Source organism: Papaver somniferum, chromosome 11, assembly GCF_003573695.1.
Source record: "Papaver somniferum cultivar HN1 chromosome 11, ASM357369v1, whole genome shotgun sequence".
Taxonomy (NCBI): Eukaryota; Viridiplantae; Streptophyta; class Magnoliopsida; order Ranunculales; family Papaveraceae; genus Papaver; species Papaver somniferum.
The window spans coordinates 38,489,601-38,514,194 of record NC_039368.1 but is presented as its reverse complement, the minus strand read 5'-3'; the positions used below and the strand labels follow the sequence as shown (position 1 = coordinate 38,514,194).

At 34.9% G+C, this 24,594-nt stretch overlaps 2 protein-coding genes across 2 annotated transcripts; one reads left to right on the top strand and one right to left on the bottom strand.

Moving 5' to 3' along the window:
- Positions 1-13,001: 13,001 nt before the first annotated feature.
- Positions 13,002-14,888, top strand: LOC113323051 (metal-independent phosphoserine phosphatase-like). Its single transcript, XM_026571296.1, has 5 exons — positions 13,002-13,163; positions 13,400-13,574; positions 13,708-13,950; positions 14,037-14,112; positions 14,323-14,888. The coding sequence occupies exons 1-5, from the start codon at positions 13,129-13,131 to the stop codon at positions 14,538-14,540; spliced, it is 747 nt and encodes a 248-aa protein (XP_026427081.1). The 5' UTR covers positions 13,002-13,128; the 3' UTR covers positions 14,541-14,888.
- Positions 14,889-15,231: 343 nt separating this feature from the next.
- Positions 15,232-22,944, bottom strand: LOC113323050 (serine/threonine-protein phosphatase PP2A-2 catalytic subunit-like). Its single transcript, XM_026571295.1, has 11 exons — positions 22,582-22,944; positions 21,431-21,487; positions 20,346-20,429; positions 19,387-19,458; positions 18,863-18,934; positions 18,085-18,125; positions 16,945-17,011; positions 16,298-16,489; positions 16,107-16,196; positions 15,897-16,004; positions 15,232-15,812 (listed from the first exon to the last, which is right to left on the bottom strand). The coding sequence occupies exons 1-11, from the start codon at positions 22,672-22,674 to the stop codon at positions 15,747-15,749; spliced, it is 942 nt and encodes a 313-aa protein (XP_026427080.1). The 5' UTR covers positions 22,675-22,944; the 3' UTR covers positions 15,232-15,746.
- Between the last annotated feature and the right edge of the window lie 1,650 nt (positions 22,945-24,594).

Sequence of the window (24,594 nt, the reverse complement as noted above, 5' to 3'; positions counted from 1 at the left end):
TATGGAGATGAAAATCTAGGATTAAAAAAAAAAATCCAGTGATTCTTTTTCCCGATTGATACCATGTGAAATCTTTAGAATATATGTTTTTACAAGATTATTATCAGATGTACAATATAGCCACATGTGAGGTATATTTATAAGACTCAGACAGACTTAGGTAGTCAAGTCAACATTACTTGACTTTACTAGACCTTATATTCCTAATAATATCCCATCAGAATTTCGAAACTGTGGAACAATGGTGTTTCCCGGTTGTACGTCATAGTAATCCGTAATAATAATAATAATTTAAAATGCACTAGTATTTTAATGTGTCATTGTAGCAGCACGGTTTCCTATGACCGTGAGGCCAAGCATTGTGGCAGTGCATTTTTCTGGGCTATAACGAAGCCAATTGTCATGGGTAACGGTTTAACTATAATGTGGTGAAATGGCTTAATTTCGCGGGAGCTCATCTGCTCCGCGTTATAGACAAAAAATGTCTGAAGATAATTTAGTTTATGTATTATATGGGAATTCAGTTTCTGTATTTTGCTTAATATGGAAACTCAATTGTCGTCACAAAATTGACGAAAACTTAGTTTTAGTATGCGTATTAATATTTGTTTGAATGTTTTTTGTTACATCCCTATCATACCCAATCATAACCATCCGTTATTTTTAATGGATCTATTTTTTCCATCATCGGATCCCAACAAATATTGTATGATTTTTTATCTACATAAGAAAACTCTTATTCTCAAACACACATTGTCCCAATAAATGGTGTTTCATTGATTTTCGTATCTCTCTACTAATTAAATGCGTTGACTTATCTTATCCTTCTACTACTCAAATTCTTTTCTCAATAAGAATTTTGTTCAACAAGAATAAATTGATCTTACAGATACGCTCACGCGTTTATGTGGATAGTGATGGAATTATTTGCACACAACAAGCATCATCTCTGTTTTTAAGACGTATTCATGAAGTCTTTGTCTCTTGGAACGAAAATGATTATGATGGTCTTTAAGATGAAAGAAATCAGAAAAGACATGAGAGAATTCGTGTCAATTCTTAACATTTTGTATATATATCGGCAAAGTAGAAGCGGCGTTTCAAACAAAGATTTGGTAAGTTCTACGATTAAATTAAGTTGTTTCCGCTTGGTGATAATAGCAATTAACTTATTATTTCTACTATAGTATTTTAAACTCGAGATGGTCGGGAGAAATTTCAAAATCAAACATGGCAATCATTCAAGTATGAAGCTTGTTGTGAAATTGTGAGAGAAAGTATTTGGACAACTCGTTGTCGCACAAAATACTGCCATTTTTTTACAACCATAAAGACTTTATACGAGTCCAAGATAAAATCGAAGTACTACCTATTGAGAGATTCGTTGGGACTACAAATACCAGGCGAGGCCCGTAGGGACCAAAAAACCTAAAAAAGAAGCTAGGCTGAAGAATAATCATGAGCAAGGTATTTTCAGGGAAGAAAAAGGTGGTTGGGAGAATACTTCAATCCAGATGAAAGAATCAGACAAACAAAGTGCATAAATTTTAGAGTATTTTAAGGAATCATTGTTAAGAAAGGAAGAAATGAAAGCCCAATAACAAGCCTAATTCCACTCGATTTTTTTCCTAACCAACAACAGAGTTACCGAACGCAATTATAATAAGATAATGCAATAATGGAAAAGGATCTTACTAACCCCTAGCCGAGAGACGATATTATCGTCAGAAACAAAAAAAAAAATTGAAAAGGATAAACATAATCAGCGTTGATGATTCAAAATATGATGAAATAATCTAACTCTAACTGTTTTCTTATTTAGTTTAATTTTTAAATCTAATTTAATTGTTAGTTAAAATTGTTGTCTTTATTTCGAGTTCATATAGTTGTTGTATTTATTTCGAGTATTGTTCTAAATTTAGATTAATGAACTTAATGTAATTAATTGTTGTTCGTACTGATGAAAAATTTGGATATTTGAGTAACCAACGACTCTTTTTTTTTTTTTTTGAATTAACATCAGTGGCTAGATTTTTTTAAAATTAATCTTCATAACGGGTATTCAAACTCTACATGTGTAAAATAGAGCCGTTACATATTTTTCATATATAAATATTATTTATTCTTCACCAACTAAACAAAAAAACATCAAGCATATTCACATTTTCTTATTAAACAAATAATAAGAGACCGTACATTTTTTTAGGATTTGGAGTCAAATTACATTCAGAAAATGATTTGGAGTAGATATTTGAAAGGCAATTGGTGGAGGGAAAGATCAGCTGATATGGAATGGAGATTTGAAAGGCAATTTTACTACTTCTGTTGTTGTTGAGAAAATTAGAGCTAAAGAGCCTAAATTACACTGGCTCAAATATTTATGGACAGATTTCTTACATCCCAGCATTTCAAGCAACATCTGGAAAATACTACAAGGAGTATATGTTGATGATGTTAAAATGGTTCAGAATGGTTATGACATGGTGTCAAAATGCTGTGTTTGTGGTATGGAACAAGATTCAATGTCACATTTACTATGGAAACGTAAATTCAGTGTGCAAATTTGGTCCTAGCTTGGTGGGGTTTTTTAATTCAAGAATCCTCGTTCCTTTGAAGACATTTGGAAACTTGCAAAACAGGAGAGTTCCATAATAAAAGAGGCTTGGATTATAGATTTTTGTGCAACAATAAAAGAACTTTGGTTCCAAAAAAAATAAATGCTTCTTTGAAAATAAAGTTACATGCTTAAATAGAGTGAAAGGAAGAGTTTGGCAAATAGTTCAGAAAGGTGGTCTGAAGATGAAGGGAACCAGATGGGATCAAAGGTATGATCTGCAGATTTTAAATTTTTTCAATCTGGGAATGAGATATATTAAGTTATTAAAGGATACTATTGGGAAGCTTCTAGAAATGGATATGTCTTATTTTGTTGTGATGGTGCCTCACTGGGGAACCTTAGATGTGATGGTCTTGGAATTATTGCAAGAAATCACTACTGTCAGGTTGTGGGAACAATTTCTGGAGGGATAGGGGTTGCTACAAACTATATCGCAGAAGTATTAGCAGTGGTGGGAGCAGCTGAATGGGGAGTGCTACTGAAGTGCAGATACATTATTATCGGATCAGACTCTGCAGCTGTGATTGGAGACTTTAAAAAAGGTAATATCCCTTGGTTTGTAAGAGCTAGATGGTTGAAGGCATGCTTCAGTAAGAACATTGTTACATAGAATTGAATTTCTCAGATAATTTGGCAAAGAAAGGTGCAAAGTTAAGAGCAGGAGAAAAAATTCAACATATTGGCAGACTTTCCTTCTTAATTATAATTGAAACGCCTGATGTAGAGTACTGTAGGTTCTGTAGATAAACTCTTTAATGTAGCCATTTGTGCTTTTTTTGCTTAATCTTTTTCTTTTATTTTTTGGTTTTAGACTAACCTGTGGTCTTTAACTTTATTGTATCATTCCTTTGCTTTTTCTAATAAAAATCATGTGATTAAGGGAAAAAAAAAACATTTTGACCGGGTATTTTCTTCTTGAAAAATAGATTTTCTTTTACTTAATATATGAGAGTAATATGCCCAAAGTCTTGAATCTTGAGCATCACACTTGAATTACTTCCGCCCAAAATCTACATTGAGATCACAAAGAAACGCCATGAGAGCACATAGAGAATCTCCATATAGGAGAAAACATACCCACAAGAACACCATAAAAATCTCCTAAAAACAATGGAGATTGAAACAAAAAACTTAAACAAATCTAAACTAGACTGCTAGCTATCTAAGAAAACAAGAAAAAGAAAAGAAACCTGCTCAGATCTTGCCCAAATGACTAGATCTGAGTAGTAAGCTTCAATGGTGGTGAGGTTTTCTTTAAGTTTGAGAAGAAGCTAGAGAGGAGAGAGAAACTTAGGAGATCTAATCAACACCCTTATATATGAGCAGCTGAATTCCTGGTGAAGATTTTATGGTCGATATTTGATCCCAAAGTAAGTTCCTAATAGATGCATAAATTGGGATTTTGAAAATCTTTCTGGTATTGTTGTTGTTTATCTTCATTATAATTACAACATGGATTTGTTGTACACGCTTCATAATATTGATAAGATTGCTGCTGTTTATGTTGTTGCACCCTTTGTAATTAGGATTTGATATAGAAAAAATGAGATAGACTCAGAATCGGATGTTACCTTGTTTTCTGGCAGTAATCAGAATTTCTAACGAATCAAGACACCTATTTGTTTGGTATTATTAGTCATTACTTGTTCTTCCATGGTGAGAAGGGACGAATGGGCTTGTAAAATACCCATTTTTTCTCGTGTAAATAGTCATTACTTGTTCTTCCACGATGAAAGGGGACGATTGGGCTTGTAAAATACCCATTTTTTCTCGTGTAAATAGTCATTACTTGTTCTTCCACGATGAAAGGGGACGATTGGGCTTGTCTGGGGTAATTCGCATAATTCTTAACCTCCTTCCAAATGATTCCGAATTGCTTTATCGAGATCAGAAATAAATTGTGCAAAGGATTTTAAATATGCAAATCAAGTCATCTCCAATTTTAATTTTCCAGATGCTTGTTTCATGGATTTAATTTGCGCCATAGATCCTATTCTAGAAACAGAAATCCCGACATTTAAGAAATAATTAAAAAAAACAGTTGATATCTTTTTCATGAAAACAAAAATAAAAAATAAAAAAAGTACGAAGTAACAATAAATAAGATAAAACATCTGATGCTCAAAAAATGATGTTATAAAATAATAACATAGAAATTATGTAAATAAAATAGGCGACCAATTTTTATAAACGGTGTATTTAGAGTGTGTAGTAGAACGCCGCATTTAATGCACACCTCAAAAGATGAGTATTTCATGTAGCCCTTCGGAGATAGTAGGAATTAGGGTTTTTTACGGTTTTGGACAGAACTAGAATCGAAACCAAGGTAATGGTTTCCAATTTCCTGAAACATTTCACAAATTGGTTCGATGTAAAACCTGGTTTTGTAAAACTGCAACCTATTAAAAAAGAAAAATAGATTTTGTCAACCGTACGTATCCAACAATTTTATTTTTCAAGAACAAACTTATCATAACAATACTCTAATCAATTCCTAAACGTATCTGAACCTTTACATGAAAATTCCGAATAAAGGTAGCGTTGCTGGCTTGTCCATATAAAGAACAAACTTGATAGAAAAGAAATCATGGGATTAATTATATTAAACCACGACATAAATGTTGTAAATAAAATAATTTAATATTGTTTGAATCAATGGTTTTCGCCTTGATTTGAGGGTTCACTGGTACTAAACCGGAAATGAACATTTTTAATAATGCGGAAACCATACCAAACCATTAGAGATAAAGTTACGATCGGTTCAATAGGTTTGGTTTAGTGTGGTTCACGGTTCGACATGGGTTTTTTTGTACAATGCTAGCAGGGATAGTTGCTATGTTAATAACTAGGCTCATGCTAAACACCCAACTTTTAAATGAACCATTTTTTGGGGACTACTCAAAAATGGAGGGGCGCTACTCTTCAATTTTTTGGGTGGATATTAGAAGTAATAATGAGTCATCCCTTATCCAAGTTTTTTCAAATACCAAACTTGTCCTTGGTAATTATATTAGTTAGTGTAATGATTAATTAGTGTTAGTGTAATGATTAATAAGTGATGTTAGATTAATTAGTTGGGTGTTTTTAAAAGAATAATTTTTGAGAAGAAGAGGGTTTTGGTAACGGATTAATTAGTGCTAGTGGAATTTTTTTTTGAATCGAGACGATGAAACGGAAAGAAGAGAAGAAAATAAACCCTCTAATAGTAACGGATTTGTGAAAAATCAAAATTAATGGATTTGTTATAATTTTGATTTTGTTTTGTTAATGATTTTGATTTGTTATATATATATGTATGTATATATTATTAGATTAGTTTTAAATTTAATTAGGTTAAGGGTAGGTTAGTCATTTCTACACTTTGGGATACCTCTTATAAGTATAGGGTAGACATTCCTATCACAAAGTAGTCCCCTCCATTTTTGAGTAGTCCCCAAAAAATGGTTTTTTTAAATACAATCCTCGACTACTCCTACACATATTGCCCATCAGTTAACGAATATTTTATATCATTAACAGGATCCATTATACTTGTTGGGTAAGACCGTGCTACTATACTGTATACTATTACGCTCAGGGAACTGATACGTGCTAACCCTTGTACCTAACGATGTAGGAGCTCCTACACTAATTTGTGTTACCCTATTACTTCTACGGTTAAAGTTATAGGAAATGGTACTGCATTACTTATTAGAGTAATAGAGTTGTAAGTGTGTCATTAGTCTGTGTCAAGTCAACTGGTCAACATTGACTTGACCTGATTTATTGCAGCTAATGATTATGTTTAAATACCTGTAATGACTCTGTCTGTAAACCACTGAAAAACACTTCTTTCAATAATAATATTCAGCTTCATTGTTTATCATGGTATCAGTCGATCCTGATAGTAAATTTTTTTGCTAATTTTTTTTCAATAACCTTTTGCAACAACATACGAATATCAACATCTTTTCCAATACCTTTTTGATTCAAGATCATCATATTCTTTACAACAACCTTTTCTAGGTTAAAATACATCAAGAGTTTATTCAAGATTTTCCAAGAAATTTGGTTTTGTAGATCTGGTTCATGTCATCTACAATTGTTTACAGAAGACGCAAAGACATGGATTCTACTTCAAATTCCGCTGCTAATACGAGTAACTTTACGTTCCCTTTCACCAATATTTCGAATTTTGTTTCTGCAAAATTAGATCCGAATAATTTTCTCTTATAGCGAGACCAGATGGAATCCATTCTTGTCTCTACTGATTTATATGGTTATGTTACTGGTGATATTGTTGAACCTGTTAAGAATGTGGAAGTTGATGGAGTCTTAACTCTGAACCTTCAATGGGTTCTTTGGAGTAAAATTGATTGTTTTGTTGCTAGTTGTATGAAAACTACTTTTACAGATTATGTATCTGGTGATGTATTAGGGTTATCTACTGCTAGAGAAATTTGGGAGTATCTTGGAATTACCTTTAGGAGTCAGTTCATAGCCAGAAAGAGTATGCTTAGAACTCAATTGCATAATATTAATAAAGGCCATCTTACAATCCTGGTTTATTTGCAAAATATCAAAACAATAGCTGATTCTTTAGCTGCAATTGGAGAAAAGATGAGTGATTCTGATTTGGTTACGTATGTACTTCATGGATTAGGAAGAGACTTTGATACATTTGTAGTAGCTGCACAAAACAGGGAAACCCCATTTACCTTTGCAGAGTTAAAACCAAGACTCTTGAATCATGAGCAATGGCTTCTTGAACAACATCAAGACTCCAGCAGTATCTTTGATACTCAAAATTCTACTGCTCTTTATGGTAAGAATGGAAATGGTGGAAATCATTTTTCTGGGAATGGTAGACGCAACCAAGGAATAATGGGTATGGTAATTTCAAGCCTAATACTGTTTTTACTACAAGAAGTAATCATAGTCAAGGTCAAGGCAGTACATCTGGACAAAATAATAGTAATGGATGTAGAAGAGATTTTTCAACAGTGGATTGTCAGGTTTGTAGAAAGAAAGGACATTATGCTAGCAGGTGTTATTTTCGATATCATCCTCTAACCTTTACTACTCCTGATAATGAGGCTCAGCATAATTCAACCCAACATGCTTTTACAACTTTTAATGAAGCCAGTACTTCTACTCAACATGATTATGATGCTCCTTCTACTTCAACTGCAACTCATTGGATTTCTGATTCTGGTGCTACTGCTCACATGACTGGGGATGAAACTCTACTTCATAATTCTTCTTCTTACAGGGGCAAGGATCAAGTACAAGTTGGCAATGGTAAGTCTCTTGCCATAACTTCAGTTGGTAATTCTCATGTTAATACATCTGCAGCTAGTTTTAGATTGAATAAGGTCTTGTTAGTTCCTGACATGAGACATAATTTGTTGTCAGTTGCAAAATTTACTAAAGATAATTCTTGTTATTTCAAGTTTTATCCAGATGGGTATGAGATTAGAGATATATATTCTGATGTTCTTCTTGCTTATGGTAAGGTAGTCAATAACTTGTATCCCATTACTCATGTTCATAATACTCAATTTTCTTTATCTGCCACCTTATCTGCTCCTTCTCATGTGTGGCATGCTAGATTAGGTCATCCATATAATCTGATTCTTCAAAAACTTCATTCTTCTAAATAGATTATTTTAAACTCAGCTTTTCCTTCTACTCTGTGTCATCCATGTCAACTTGCAAAAAGTAAAAATCTTCAATTTCAGTTATCTACCTCTCATGAGAAAAAACCTTTGGCTTAGTGCATTGTGATGTATGGGGGCCTACAGTTCCATCTCTTAAAGCTTATAGATACTATATTATGTTTCTTGATGATTTTAGCAGGTTTCATTGGATTTATCCAATGGAACTGAAGTCTGATGCTTCTAAGTGTTTTCTACATTTCAAACCTCATACAGAAAATCAGTTTTGTACTAAATTTTTAGTTTTTCAAGTTGATGGTGCAGCTAAACTTGTTAAGGGACATTTTCAAACTGTGTTACAATCTAGTGGTATTAAAATTAGAATTTCCTGTCCAAAAACACCACAACAAAATGGTTTGGCTGAAAGAAAGCATAGACATATAACTGAAATGGGCAATACTCTACTGTTCAATTCTCTTGTCCAAAAGAGTATTGGTATGATGCTTTTCTCACTGCTTCTTATCTTATTAATAGAACTCCAACTAAGATTTTAAATCTTAAAACTCCTTTTGAAGTCTTATTTGGTGTTTCTCCAGATTTTAGTTTTCTCAAAACTTTTGGCACCATTTTCTATCCTAATCTTACTCATTCAAGAGCAGATAAGTCGTCTCCCAAATCAGTAAAATGTATTTTTATTGGTTATATCCCTCTTCATAAAGGCTACAACTGTTATAATCCTGTCACAAAAAGGATTTATGTTTCAAGACATGTTACTTTCTATGAAACAGAATTTTATTTTACTTCTCCAACTGATAATTTACATTCTATTCCTTGTATTGAAGATGTTTCTTCTCCATCATCTTTTGTTGAACCTGTTCCATCTAGCACCATTGTTACTAGGTCTCAAAAAGGTATTTCAAAGCCCACAGTTTTCAAAGATCATGTTACTTATCTTTCTGTTAAGCATCCCATTTCTCCATATTATACATCCTTATTGACTACTGTTACTGAGCCAAGATCTTTTAAGGAGGCAATGAAAAAACCTGATTGGCAGGGTATCAATGAAGGATGAATATACTGCATTAATGGATAATGATACTTGGACTTATGTTGCTCCTGAATCTCATATGAACATTTTAGGTTCTAAATGTGTCTACAGAGTCAAGAGAAAATAAGATGGTATTGTAGATAGGCTTAAGTCTAGACTAGTAGCTAAAGGCTATGATCAGCAAGATGGTATTGATTTTAATGAAACTTTCAGTCCAGTTGTTAAGTCACCTACAGTTAGAGTTGTTCTTTGCTTAGCACTTACTTACAATTGGCTAGTCAAGCAATTAGATGTAAGTAATGCTTTCTTACATGGATTTTTAGATGAAGATGTATATATGTCACAGCCACAGGGATTTCTTCATCCATATTATCCTTCTCATTATGTGTATCTTCTTGAAAAGAGTTTGTATGGGCTTAAGCAGGCTCCAAGAGCCTGGTTTCATAGATTCAGTTCTTTTCTTATTCACCATGGTTTTAAGAAATTTGTTTCAGAAAATTCAATGTTTGTCAAGTCAACTGGCAGTGATGTTCTTGTATTACTTTTATATGTTGATGGCATATTGTTAACTGGTAGTTCTTCTATGCTTATTACTGATCTTATTACTTCTTTGAAGCAAGAATTTGCAATGAAAGAGTTAGGGGATTTGGATTTTTTTCTTGGTATTGAGGCTGTTAGGAATAGTGATTGTATAGTGTTAACTCAAAAGAAATACACTTTGGAAATTTTAGAAAAAGAAAATTTGTTGGATTGTAAACCTTGTGATACTCCAGTTGTTAAGTCAAGTAGACTTTCTATCAATGATGGTGTCAAGTTGGATAATCCTAGTCATTACAGAACTTTAGTGGGTGCATTGCAGTATTTAACAGTAACTAGGCCAGATATATGTTTTGCAGTGAATTATGTTTCACAATTTATGCATTCTCCATCTGATTTACACTTGCAACTTGTTAAGAGAATCTTAAGGTATTTGAAAGGAACAGTTGGTATGGGAATTACTTTAATGAAAGGTGATGTTACTACATTGAAGGCATATACTGATTCAGATTGGGAAGGTTGTCCAGATACCAGAAGATCAACTTCTGGTTTTGCTATTTTTCTAGGCTCTAATTTAGTTTCTTGGTCATCTGAAAAGCAGCTTACAGTCTCTAAGTCTGCTGCAGAGGCTGAATACAAGTGTCTCTCTGTTGCTTCTGCTGAATTGAAATGGTTTTCATATTTATTGAATGATTTACAAATTACAGTCAAGTCTGTGTTGTTGTTATGTGATAATACAAGTGCTCTGGCCTTGGCATCTAATCCTCTTTTTCATGTCAGGACCAAGCATATAGAAATTCAGTATCACTGTCAGAGAATTGGTTGAGGAAGGATTTTTGAAGCTTCAACACATTTCTTCAGCGGATCAGACAACAGATATCTTCACAAAGGGTTTATGTTATCCAGCTTTCTCCAAACTCTTATGCAAGTTGCTGGGATCTTCTGCAATATCTACTTCAGTTCCTTCTTTAGTTCAAACTACATATATTACTTAGTTCTTTCTTTTCTTATTTTGAATTTTTCTTTTTTGTCAATCTGATACTTTGTTCAGTTAGCATCATCTTGAGGGAGGTGTATCAGAGTAATAGAGTTGTAAGTGTGTCATTAGTCTGTGTCAAGTCAATTGGTCAGCATTGACTTGACCTGGTTTATTACAGCTAATGATTATGTTTAAATACCTGTAATGACTCCGTCTGTAAACCACTGAAAAACATTTCTTTTAATAATAATATTCAGCTTCATTGTTTCTCATTACTGCTAAAATGATGGGTAAAAGAAAGTACTACATTTTAAGTTATTAATACCTAGTACATGCAACCGGTAAACCCATTGTTCCACAGTTTTGATATCATGACGGAATATTCTGTTCTGTAGTCGAAAAGTATCCATGAACGACTGCACCGCTAACTATAATCCTTAAAATGAAATAGAATCATAATACATGTGCTTAGCTTTTCTTTTGTATATTCTTAATGAAAGTTCCTTTGGTGTCGACCAATAATAATTGAAAAACAATGATAAATTACATGGCTTCATTCATTTAGTTTAGTTTTCTTTTCCATTAATTTTTCCAGATTCTTATTTTATTAGGTAGCATGAGATTCATAGCACCGCTCAATTAGGGGTTATGGAAAGTAATTGGGGGCCTCTCATTAGGGGATGAAAAAGGTCACCTAATCCTAATTTAGGTCACCCCTTATCCAAATATTTTGGTAATGCCTAATCTACCCCTTATCTAATTAGTGGTAATCTCACTTAATTAGTGCAACAGTTTAAAATCAAAATCAAATTTTTTTTTCCGAGTCTTATGCTTGAGAAAAAAAAATTCTGCGCAAATTTGTATGAAAAGTCGTCATGAAATTTTTAAAAAAGTAACGACCCTCAAGAGTCGTCATTGTTTTAGTGACGACTCTAAACAGTCGTTATTATTTAAAAAACGACCCTCAAAAGTCGCCATTGTTTCAGTGACGACTCTAAACAGTCGTTAATGTTCAACTACGTATATGACGCTCCTTTAATATATTCCTCCATTAATGAATCTTTAAAGAAGATAACGACTCTTTTATAAGCAATAACGACTGTTTAGAGTCGTCACTGAAACAATGACGACTCATGAGGGTCGTTTTTGAAACAATAACGACTGTTTGGATTCGTCACTAAAACAATGACGACTCTTGAGGATCGTTATCTTTTAAAAAAAAATTCATGACGACTTTTCATACAAATTTAAGTAGAAAAATTTTTTTGCAGACATAAAATTCGAAAGAAAAAATAAAATTGATTTTGATTTTAAATTTTTGATGTTAAAGTTTTGATTTTAATTTTTAAGTTTTTGATTTTGATTTAAAAAAAAAAAAGAAATTTAAATAAGGGGTAAAACAGTATTTTTACTTTACTATTGATACGCCTCTGAAAATTTTGGGGTGCAAACAAAATTGGTGAGACCTCCGGTTAAAATTTATGGCCCCCAATTAAGCCCTGATAGGTAACCACGTATGATAATGTTATTCTTTTTTTTCATGAATTTCTGTCACAATCATATGCCTTAGACCAAGTGCTATGGGGGGCCGAAAATGAAGGCTTGTGGAGTAAATATCCCTGCATTGTTATTTCTTCGTCTCAAACCACAGATTCAGAGAGGAAGAGAAGGGAAGGAGTGAAAACAAATGTTTTTTTTTTGAAGGGAAGTGAAAACAAATGCTGATAAAGAACTCTGAGGAAATGGGAAAAGGTGGGTACCTCCTCCTCCTAATTGCACAAAATACACCTAGATAGAGACAATGGGTATATATACCCCTCCTCCTAAGCTCAAATCACAAAAACAACCTCCTCTTACAAGGTTCCGCACCTGACCTGCCATAGAAAAGGTTAGTTCTGCATTATTGTCAATAATACAGAGAAATGACGTTACTTATAACTAAGCTGTGTAACTCCACATAACATGGGGTTTGGAATCCGACAGTGACACTACACGTTGCCATTTGAGTCTCCTCCCAAATTTGTGGGCAGATTCTCAAATATTCGATGAATCACCATTTTGATTGATTAACTAATAATTTAGTAGGTTTTCTCTCATTTATTTTTTCGTATTATTGAATATAACATTATTGTGATCAATAATTCAGCGCCCAGGTGTCTTTCAGAAGGTCTTTTTTTCTCTATAAATACATCACTAAGCTTCAATACCATTCATTCTTAAAACAAACCTACCGATTATATACTTCTCTCTCTTTCTTCGAATACCATAAGTCCATAACCTTCCTACCACACACACTAGTAGCTAAATCAAAATGGCAACTTGCGTTGTTTCATCAAATGAGTCTGCGTACGTTTATACAGTTCTTTTCTTTTGAATTTCCATACATAATTCCAAATACTTATTTTTGTTATTGGTTTTTTGTTTTATTCGTTTTTTTCTTGATCAGTATATGTTGATAATAACCAGTACGTACTTTCACAAACGATGAATGCACCCATAGTTTATTTTGGTTTTTACGTGAAAAACTAATTTGTTAGTGGGATATATGGCTAATTTATCTGTCATTTGTATAAAAATATCAGAATCAACGGCATGGTTGGCATGGTAGCTAACGTTGAGGTTCCAACCGAAGTTCCACATAATGTAGCTGAGATCGTCCTAGTTCGACATGGAGAGACCACATGGAACAATGCAGGAAGAATTCAAGGAAGCTTAGAGTCCGAGCTTAATGAGGCTGGATGGCAGCAAGCCGATGCAGTTAATATCCCTACATAACCTATATCAATTAATTAATTCCTAAACTAATGAATACAGCAGAAACATGCATGTTTGCACGCTCTCTTTTTTTAACCTGCCATGTGCAACGATGTCGTTGTTGATGTTGTTACAGATCGCTGCTAGGTTAGGAAAAGAGTTGAAACCTGCTGCTGTATACTCCTCCGACCTCAAACGTGCTAAAAACACTGCCGAAATGATAGCCAAGGCGTGCCATATCCCCGAGGTAATAGAAGTACCAGATTTGAAAGAGAGGCATGTAGGAAGCTTACAAGGCTACTACTGGAGTGAGATTCAAGAGAAAGAGCCTGAGGCTTACCTTGCTTTCTTCTCTTCCGATAAGGACCTTGAAATCCCTGTAAGTAAAAAATTAATAATATACCTGGTTACGTTCAATTTCACTAAGTACCACGGTATGACATAATTTTGCGTTTTCGTATGTAGGGTGGAGGAGAGAGCTTTAATCAGCTTTGTGAGAGATCAGTTTCTGCTCTCGAAGAAATTGCATCCAAACACAAAGGTATACATACACTATATCTTATGTTTGATGCAACTACATATGAAAAATTAATGATTGATAGGTCGAGCCAACAAGTTTTCCCTTAAGCTATCAATCAGACACATGATAGTGAGATGATATATCTTAATCACTCGATGCGATACCTTAGCCTTAAATAACCATTATTAAATTAATTTTGACACCATTTCTCTTGTATTTACGTACCCACAGGGGAACGAGTTATCGTAGTGACTCACGGTGGTATTTTAAGAGCCATTTACATGGCGGTTACTGGTGAATCTAGTGCAGGAAAAATATTGAACGCTTCGATAAATGTAGTCCATCTCACTGAGAAAAAATGGGTATTCAAGACATGGAGTGATGTTAGCCACCTTAATGAAGTCGGATTTCTCCAAAGGGGATTCAATGGGGATGCCTTTGAACACTAAAATCTACCCATTTATATAATTATCTACGTGAGTACTTTATAGGATTAAACAGCGGGAGAAATTATGAAAAGAGATTGTGAAGATCTAATCAGGATCAATCATTGATCATGGGGTTGAAAATACTGATCCAAAATTGATCCTGAACAGCGCTGATTATTTGGACGTTAATGACATGTATGTTTGCTTAAATAAATTAGATTGCAAGTTTTGCAACCCCATCATTGTGTACCACTAGTTACCCAAGAATGCAGTTTTTTAGGATTAAATTTTCGCATGTATTTCTATTTATGAATTAAAATGTTTTTGCTTGACCACCCTTATATACAAATAAATTGAATTCTTGGTGAAGATTTTATGATTGGGGTTAAAAAAATTCATGTTGGCTCAGGTAACCATCTGTATCCACTTCTAACCTATTAATTTGGATCACATATATTGAGTTGCCGCCAAGGCAGGTTCAATGAACTTGTTGTATCATCATCTATCACATCATTCATCAAATATCAAAGATACTCCTTGAAGATGGGAATTGATGGATCCATCCATCCTCCCAGATGCGGACAGATGGTTAGGTGATCCGTGAAGTTAAATTGAAGACCCTTGAATTATGCTGGCAACTATAATGATATACATAACGGGTTGAAGCTGAAGGCACCAAAACTGCTTTTCCAAATACCATAAACTGCAGTAGTGAGAAAACAAAAAGACTAAAAAAAATATTATAGAAATTATAGTTTGGTCTGTTGCGTTTTACAGAAAACTTGTGGAAAAACAAAACAGCCAAAAGTTTAGGAAATGATGGAAAAGCACTCTTTGAAAATACTTTTGTCTGCTCCACTAAAGAGAAAATGAGAGAACCAGATGCAAAAAAAAAAAAAAAAAGTCAGCTGGATGAGTTACAAGCTCTCCTGCAGCGTAGCCAGCACTACTGCCTCCTTTTATAGGGAATCTAGCACTAGGACTAAAAAACTATCCAAATTTTTGTAGTATTCACTGCCTCATTTTAAAAGCTTTTCTTCTTCTTTTGTAACCTGCAAAGATCACTACCAACAGCCTACTAAACACAGCAGGTTGACATGATGAATCTTACATCCGATAAAACATCTGCTAGGAAACAGATCGCAACCATCCCATCGTTGTCATCCACCAACCCAGTAATTGCCGCTTGAAAATTGGCAACAACTCGTACTGAAATGAAAAGTCACGTTATAAGAAGTAATCAGGCGTTCTCCGTGTCACATCTGGCTCCCCTCTCCTTGGAGCGGGCTCAAACTGCATAAATAGAAAACACAATGTAAGGTTCTTTCAAATGATAGAGAACGAGAGATAGACAGAAGGGTGGAGAGAGAGAGAGACTTGGATAAAAGTGTGGCCCTTGCAATCATCAACTTCCAAGATCGATGCCATGTTTCCACAGCGATAGCAATAATTAGGAGCACTAAATATTGTTACCACTTTTTGTTCCTGCGGTCAGCGTGTAAATTCAGATGCTTACAGAATTATAAGGCCAAATTGAGAAAGCCAAAAACAATGGAAGGTAGAACAGATTAAAGAATGCTTAGTTACATGTCCCCAGTTGAAACCCTCCATTACTAGTTGATGAGCTCTAGCAATCAGCTTCAGGTTGTTCGTATGGTTGAATTGCTCAGATATGTCCTACCACAACCAAATAGGTACCAAATACAACAGTAATCTATCAGAGACTACAAGATGTTTCAACAGAAAGAGAAAGCAACCCAAGTGAAGATTCAACTTACCTGACCAAATGTGTAACCAGCACCACGCGGAGAAATACCCCAGCCACAGCGATCATCAGGATCAGACCACAGGAGATCACACATGGGCCCTTCATGAGGAACTTCTTGTACACGGTCAAAATTGCGTATGTTATCAAGGGTCTCAATAGACGGTGACAATCCACCATGCAAACAAAAAATTTCTGATTCCACCTTTAGAGGATTTGAGAAGAAAAGGGAAAAAATTGTGAGAACTTACACGTTTATCTAATACGCCAGGCTGAGAAATTGAAAGTTAAGTCACTAGTGTTCACCACGAGAAGATACAGGGTACTTCATAAGCAAAAGTTAATGCTATTACTAAAGCAACAACATTGCATAATGTAAGCAGTTTGGCTGGACATATCATCCTATTTAAAATACAATCTTAATTCGGTCACGTATTTAGATGCACCAATATGGAACCACTTATGCACAGCTTATGTCAGTAAGAGGTACATAAGAGCATGCAAAGCACAAACGATTATCTTGAAACAAGCAGACCAGGACTTTTTAGGCCAGCATATATTAGGTCAGGGAAAACATGTTACAAATTGTGATACAAAGGATAAAATCCTAGAAAAACTGACTAGAACTAATGAAACACTCGTAGCAATAACCCTACTGACCAAGGCTGTCAATGGAAAATAGTCAAATAGGTCTGTAAAAGTCTTCCACACGTTCGCATTGCCGTACCTGACAAAAAAACATTAAGAGATCTTGAGAATGGATTAACAAAGAGAAAGAAGAACAAAATTCTAGCAATTCTTCAGGATCTTACTATCCACGCCCAGGACATATGACATTAAATTCTTATAGCGTACTGAATGGCAAGAGCGGAAGGACAATGAATGCTCTATTACTGATAAAATTAACAGGCGCAGTTGATAAATGGCTAAAAAGTGATAGCTTGGATTTCTGAGCATCCTTAAGGATCCTTGCTAAATTAGAAAAAGTCTACCCGTGATAGTAACTTACAGGATACATAAACATAACAGAGTCAAAAAAGAAAAGAAAAGAGAACTAATTTTTTCTACGGGATACAAGCAGGTTACATCATTTTCAATCATCAAAGAGTAAATGGTACACCTTAATAGTGATTTGCTTCAGATTATAGAACATGTGTCCTCAATGTTCTATTGAACATGCACCAGAAACTCATAACTAATGCTGAAGCGGCATATTATTTTTCATAGTGAAGGATGAGTGTTCGTTGATGCGGAAAGACAAGTTAGGGATGCATTAAACAAGCTAATAGTAGCTCTTAATTATTTATGGAAGCTTGGCTCGCTGAATATACAAAATGAATGACAAGTATAATGAGACAGAGCTCTAATGGCCATTCTTTGCAAGTTGCACGCTCCTACCACGGTTCTGCTCAAAGCTGTGACAAACATGTAGACTCAGGAAACTACAACCTTTTCTAATATCAAATGGCTCGGTGATGAAGAAGAAGTACTAACCCCCATAGTGACCCCATATTACAATAGCACTTGACACTTCTAGATGTTTAAATAAATGTGTGAAACCATACACAAGTATAATGCAAAATGAAAGGTCGCAGCAACTCATCAACGAGAAAGCACCAAATTCACAAACAGGCAAGGCATTTCGCGATATATCTGTCAATGACTTTATCTTGGGTAAACATGCTCACGTTCACAGTTCTACTAATTCAACAAATTAGTTAGGGAGTAGAATAAAGCACATCCAACCTCAATAAATTCAACAAAATGTGGCACCCTAACATAAAAGCATACAAAACTCACTTTCGCAGACATTCATCGTAGAACCCATAGACTTGTGTTATCTGCAAAGAAAAATGTACCAATAAGTCACCTTCAAACAAAGAATGAGACTGATCAAATAAAATTAACACACTACTACGGTATATTGATGCACATGATCGAACTAAACTACATATGTGAAATGCAGGCCATGAGATCCTCATTTCTCGGCCTGGTGTAGAAAAAGCACCATTCCAAGATGCTGTGTAACAGCGATGCCTGTAAGGGTGTTGGTTTCGGTATGATTTCTTCGATACAGCGATTAAATAAACTAGGAAATACATACACGGCATGCACTATGCAGTTCCTTTCAAAATTAGATATATATTGGGCCTTTATTAAAAAGATTTTAATGAAAAAAACATTAAAAAATACATTGAATTTTATTTTTTAGTTCTGCCTGGGATTTAAGTTAGAATAAGGAATAAAATTTAAACCCAGGGGTTTCATTACAACTACGTATGAGTTTTATTACAAATAAAATATTAATTTAGGGTTTTACGTCCATTCTTCTTCCCAAGCCACGCTCTTTTCTTCGGTTCTTCCTGTATTATACTAAAATAAACCCTTAAATCTTTCTCCTAGTCAGTAATAACGATCTACACTCTCATGTTCTATCTCAGGAGTAGTATCTCTTTCTTTCTTAATCCATTTTCAGAAAGATCGACTGTTGAACTTGGTCTATTCACCACAAAATTCAAGATACCCGGCAATGACAAAACAACCTGCAAAAGAATGACATAGTATAGAGCATCATTACCTGGCGACTTTCATGATTTCCTCTAAGAATGGTAATTCTTTGCGGGTATCGCACTTTCAGGGCGACCAGTAGCTGCATGAACAAAAGCAGTCAGTAATTCTGAAGTAACAAGTTCAAAAATGCACCTTATGACCCATAGCTACCCCTAAATTGCACACTGCTAATTTATTGATTTTGTATTTGATATATATAACCAATCTACTATAGATTAGCATGCCAGCTCCCACAAACAAATGCAGATATCAGATTAGGATCCACGGTTTGCAGAACATAGATACCACAACCTTTCGGCCATTAATATTTGAGAGGTTAATAGTTAGGTGTAAGCTCTTAAAACCAAGTAGCATGCAAAAACATATCCGACATGTGCATAGAACAGAAGATCAGCGTTGAGAATTCTAACCACAGCTTTTATTGCCAACAACTACAAAGCTTGAGTAGGAAACCACTTGGCTAACAACAATTTGGTCTTTTCTCACTGAACTCTTCTTATTAAAAAAATAGAAACGGAGTTATTTACTTACAGTTACTGTTTCCACTGAATAATAACCACGATCCACATAGTCTCCCATAAACAAATAATTGGTATCTGGACACTACACCAAAAGAGAAAGAAAAAAAACATAGATTAAACCCCAAATTCATCAATGCATGCATGTGCAAGAGATTTTCAACACAAACAGGATTATCAGAAGGAAACCCAGTTAACAATAGCCTTTTAATCATCGAACATGTATCATGTCCCCACTCAAAACAATGACCTTTGAACTCATGTGTTCTTCCTCGTTCAAAAACTGCTACATGAAAAGCACGATTAGAATGATTTTGTACATCTGCACACGATCTTATCATTCTGTAAGCATGTGGTTTCCCCAAGTTTGCATGCCGTTTTTTAGAGCAGTTGCAGGGGATAAAAGCTAGGAGAGCATTAATTGAGTAGGAGGTTTTTAAGTGGCTAAATTGGTTAAACATGTGTGAAACCCAATAATGGAAAGATCGCATCATAAGCCTTGCCCATGAGCTAAAGCAGATAAATGCCAGCAGTTCACATGCCACAACTACACACAAACATGATCAAGTGTTACACTAAACTGCAATTTGTAAATAAATGGATGCGTTGATGACAAGCAAATAAATCTAAACAATGTTACCCAAGAACAAACAGAAAAATGCCCATAAATGATATTGCTAATAAGGAGATGTGCATCAAACAATAGATACCGGCTAACAAGTAAAACAACCTCTTGCAACAGTCCAAATAATAATGCATTTGTATAATCCCATTAATTAATGCTGGAGGGTGACACTCACGCAAGTTGGTAAACAGGAAAAGAATTATCTCACTTGAATTTGTTTCACCAGCTAAAGTACCTAAAAAGCACTTCATTCCCTAGCTTAGATATTCAGCAAACTCAACCTGATTACCCATTTCTGTAAGTCGCCCGTCAAATTAAAGAGTGTTGTTAAAAGTATTATAAAGTACCTTTCCTCCGATGCGAAAAAGTTCTGCAAGATCATGAAATTGCCCATGGATGTCACCGCATATCGTCACTGGACTTTTAACAGGCTGCATTTCCAAAGATGATACAAATTTTACAATGACTTTAAGCTTGTTACACTATTACGCATGATAAACCTCTAGTTTCACTATTGATGAATAACTAAAATTGGTTGAAAAGTTACGATAATCTTTAACAAATTTTATCATTTCTTATTATTAAGGATATTATTTAAGTTGTAGGATCAAGGAAGTATTATGGATGTTGCGAAATCAACTGTTCGAGTAAAAGTACAGCAGACAAAGAGGTTTCCCAAATTTTATCATTTCTTATTATTAACGATATTATTAAGTTGTAGGATCAAGGAAGTATAACGGATGTTGCGAAATCAACTGTTCGAGTAAAAGTACAGCAGACAAAGAGGTGCACTATCTTTCACCAGAGCATATCAGCAGTAATATGGGTAAGATATTGATCTGAGCAAGAGAGAATAATTTTTATCCAAAACAGATAGAAGTAATTGTAGAATTCAGCAAGACAAGAATTACTAATGTCCACTACCCAGACTCTGAAATCCCATCTTTCAATTTATTTATTTTTAATTCGTAATCCCACATAAATCTTTCAGTAATTATTTGCTAGGGAATAATCAAAAGTACTAGCATTATCAACCATACACTTGAAATAATACAGCCACTGTGAAACAATCATTTAACTATATATATATATATATATATATATATGTCATACACGCAAAAAAGTTTGAAGCAGTATGTAAGTAGGGCAAACAGTGTCTGAATAATAGGGTTCATGAATCTATGTGCGGTTGTTTTTGTTTTATTTTTGTGTTTCGGTGAGATAAGGTCTGATCTATTAACAAATAGCATAATAGGCGATGTGGGACTAGCTTCATTGGAGCTTTGAAGAGACAATGAAATAAAGTTCCAGACTATAGGAATATAATCAATACCAAAAAGAACAGGGGTATCCGATGTTCCGAAAGCAACATACTAAGATTGCAAGAAAAGGATGATCAATAACATATAATTAAGTAGAAGAAGAATCACACCTGTACGTTGCTTTCTTCCATTAATATCTCTTTAGCCTTCTCACACAATGTCCTGACCTATACCCAGAAAAGCACAATTTAGCAAGTCATATATTCATATTTCTGTCAGTGGCAAAATACTATATCTGTGCAAAACAACTGGCATGCGCTGGAGAAGGGAATTTATTTATTAAATCTCCACAGGTTTTGGACAGAGTGTAATAAAACAAAAAATGGAAATTATCCAAAGAAGCCTACTTTCTTTAACCTGAAGCTAGCTATTAGATTACCTTACCTTATTTGGTACTTTCAAAACTCTACAGCAGTTACAATAGTAACTTTTTAGCACAAGCAAGTTGATTCTACACGGGGGAAACGAGGTTGTACTGGAATGTGGCAATGCCACCATAAATATAGAAGCCTTAAGCATTGAAGAAATACAAACAGCATTACGACAATTTAAAGGTTTTTCAAGTTGTACAGTACTGCAATATTGTCTATGGATAGTCGTCATCAATAAATGTTGTGAGAGGAGTTATGACTTAAAGAGTGTACAGCGTGCTTACAATGTTATGCGCTGAGGGGACAGGAGCTAACGTTTACCATGTGGGTAATATACCAGTGAGAAAAAAGACTAAGGACAGGTGTTATTTACCCTGAGATTTCTCCCACTCCAAGGTTTACGTGTTTAATCAATGCAGCTCATGCTGCTAATTTACACGTTTTGGTTATTAAAAATCATGCCACTTACGAAAAAAAATACCAAACTCAGCCTAAGTCATACAGCTAATTCGGCGTGCAATATCTTTAACACCCCCTCAAATTAACTCCAGGCACCCCCTGTACAATTAAAGGCACAAATATGAAATGTCCACTTGCTTAATAAATACAAGTGCAGACAGACAAAATCATCATTAACTAAATAACTAAACCATTTGTAACTGATAACTAAAAAACAATCAAACTGAAATTCATGCATCTACATCCTATAATCTCCAAAATATGCGGTAAATTTGGGCATTATAACCTAGATCACTTCCAACAACCCCAAAGTTGAAAATATCCAACATTTTCTATCAAAAAAGCTCAAAGTCGTCGTAAATGAAGCCAGGGATCAACAACTAACTCGAATGATAATTTGCATTTAGAAATGAATATAAAAGAGAAAGAACCTCTTGTTCGGGTAAGGGCTTGCACTGCATAAGCTGTGAAATCTGCTCATCGATGTTGCCATGAGTGTTGGTTGAAACCGGATCCACACTCATTTTCTTCCAAAAATAAAATAAAATTACTTTTCAGCAATACAATCGACAAAGGTATATTAGAAACCCTAACCCTAAAATTAATGAGTGGGAAGTAAGACAGAGAGCGATGAATTGGTGGTAAAACGAGACAACAATTGTCCTCTTCTATCTTCTTCTCAGATCGCCTTTTATTATTGCGTTACAGAACTCTCTCTCTCTTAGCTATCACCCTTCCCGACTGTTGTCTTGTACAAAAGCTTTTGGTTTTTGTCACTGCCTCATCATCGGCAATCACATTTCACTTTTGTTTATTCTCTTGGAAATAAAATAAATTTAGAATTTTATTCGGAAACTCGTGCACTTAATACGTGGGAAAGAAACAACAAGAATTTTTAGAGTATTTCTTTGACGACTCATGACTCATGAGGGCATTTCCTATGTAAATAGCCGGTGCGGCTACCATGCGGTCGGATCACATCATTCAAATATGTGGTCCATCTTTAAACATTGACACGTAAATTTTTTTTCTCAAAAACAATTTCATTACCTAATTTTTTGTCTTAACTTCTTACTTTTTCTCAAAAAGGCAAAATAATTACAGGGATTTAGAGGGGGCATGTATTTAATTTGAGTACATGTCAAAATATTAAGAGGGGCCACATATATTTTCATAGTACGAGCGGTAAATAGGTGTCACACCTTCAAATGCCTCTTACAAATTTCTACGAAAGTGTAACGCGGCAGCACAGTAGTTCTGTGAATCAAGCTTCACCCACCTGCACTTCAGTCTTATAAGTTTGCACCAATGCAAACAACCAACTTAACAGTTCTTCAGCGGAAGTCTTTAACCTTCTTTCTCTTCACTTAACTTCTCAAATGCACCCCATAATGCATTCAAACATTATCATACATAGCCAAACACAATCAGTCAACCAAGAACACTTAGAACATGACACAATCAATTTCTTTTGTTGCATTAAAGGGAAGAAATACAAAACTTGCCCACTTAGGGACTTACACAGACTTGTTCATCTTGAACCAAGCCTTAACCTTACAAAAACTCTCCTATTTTGAGTCTCACACTCTCCTATGTAAGCCTGCCGAATTTCCCATGCCTTAGGACTATTTATACAGCAGCTTCACTGGCCAAAACCGTGCACAACCGTTGCACACACAGGGAACAACCATTTTTCCCATGGAGCAGTTCCATAATCGCCTGCCTATAAAGTTCCACCTTGACCAGTTTCTCTCTAAACTGAAGCCAACACCCAACACATGTTCTCTAGCAGTTAGGAACCTTCTCCCACACTTATAAACTCCCTTTATAACCGTTCTACTTCGTATCGCGTCATTGGCATGGTTGTGGAGCTCGTAACCAACTCGTAGTCGTCACCTGAGCTGTATCGCAAATCTGTTGCGCTTTACTGGACTTGGCCTCTGTATTGCACCACTTTTGTGCTTTACTGAACTCTTTCATATTGCACAACTGTTGCGCTACAATCATCTCTCCACTTCCTTAGCTCAATCTGGTTATCTGGCGCCATATGCTACACTTAACCAACTTGCTTGACAATATCAATGTCATTCTTGCATTACTAGCTTGTTTTCATTGTTCAAGCTTTGGACAGCCTTGAACTAATGCCATATACCAACTTTTGGCATATTCTACCTTCTTGCATCATCCTTGAGTTTTGGCTAACTCAATTCCACAGATATGCCTTAATCCCAACATTGTATGTTGCATCTGTCATTTTGGCCTCGTCTTGCCTTTCCCTCAACAAAGCCTCGTTGTGTCGGCCAATAAGCTTCATTCCTTATCCAAATGTCTTTACAGTTGTTGATGGTGGTTTCTAGCTTAGGGTTAAAATCGTAAAACCTTGCATCTGACGTCACTCTACAAGGAAACGGTGAAGTGAGTGCTAACCTCTCCACCAGCATATT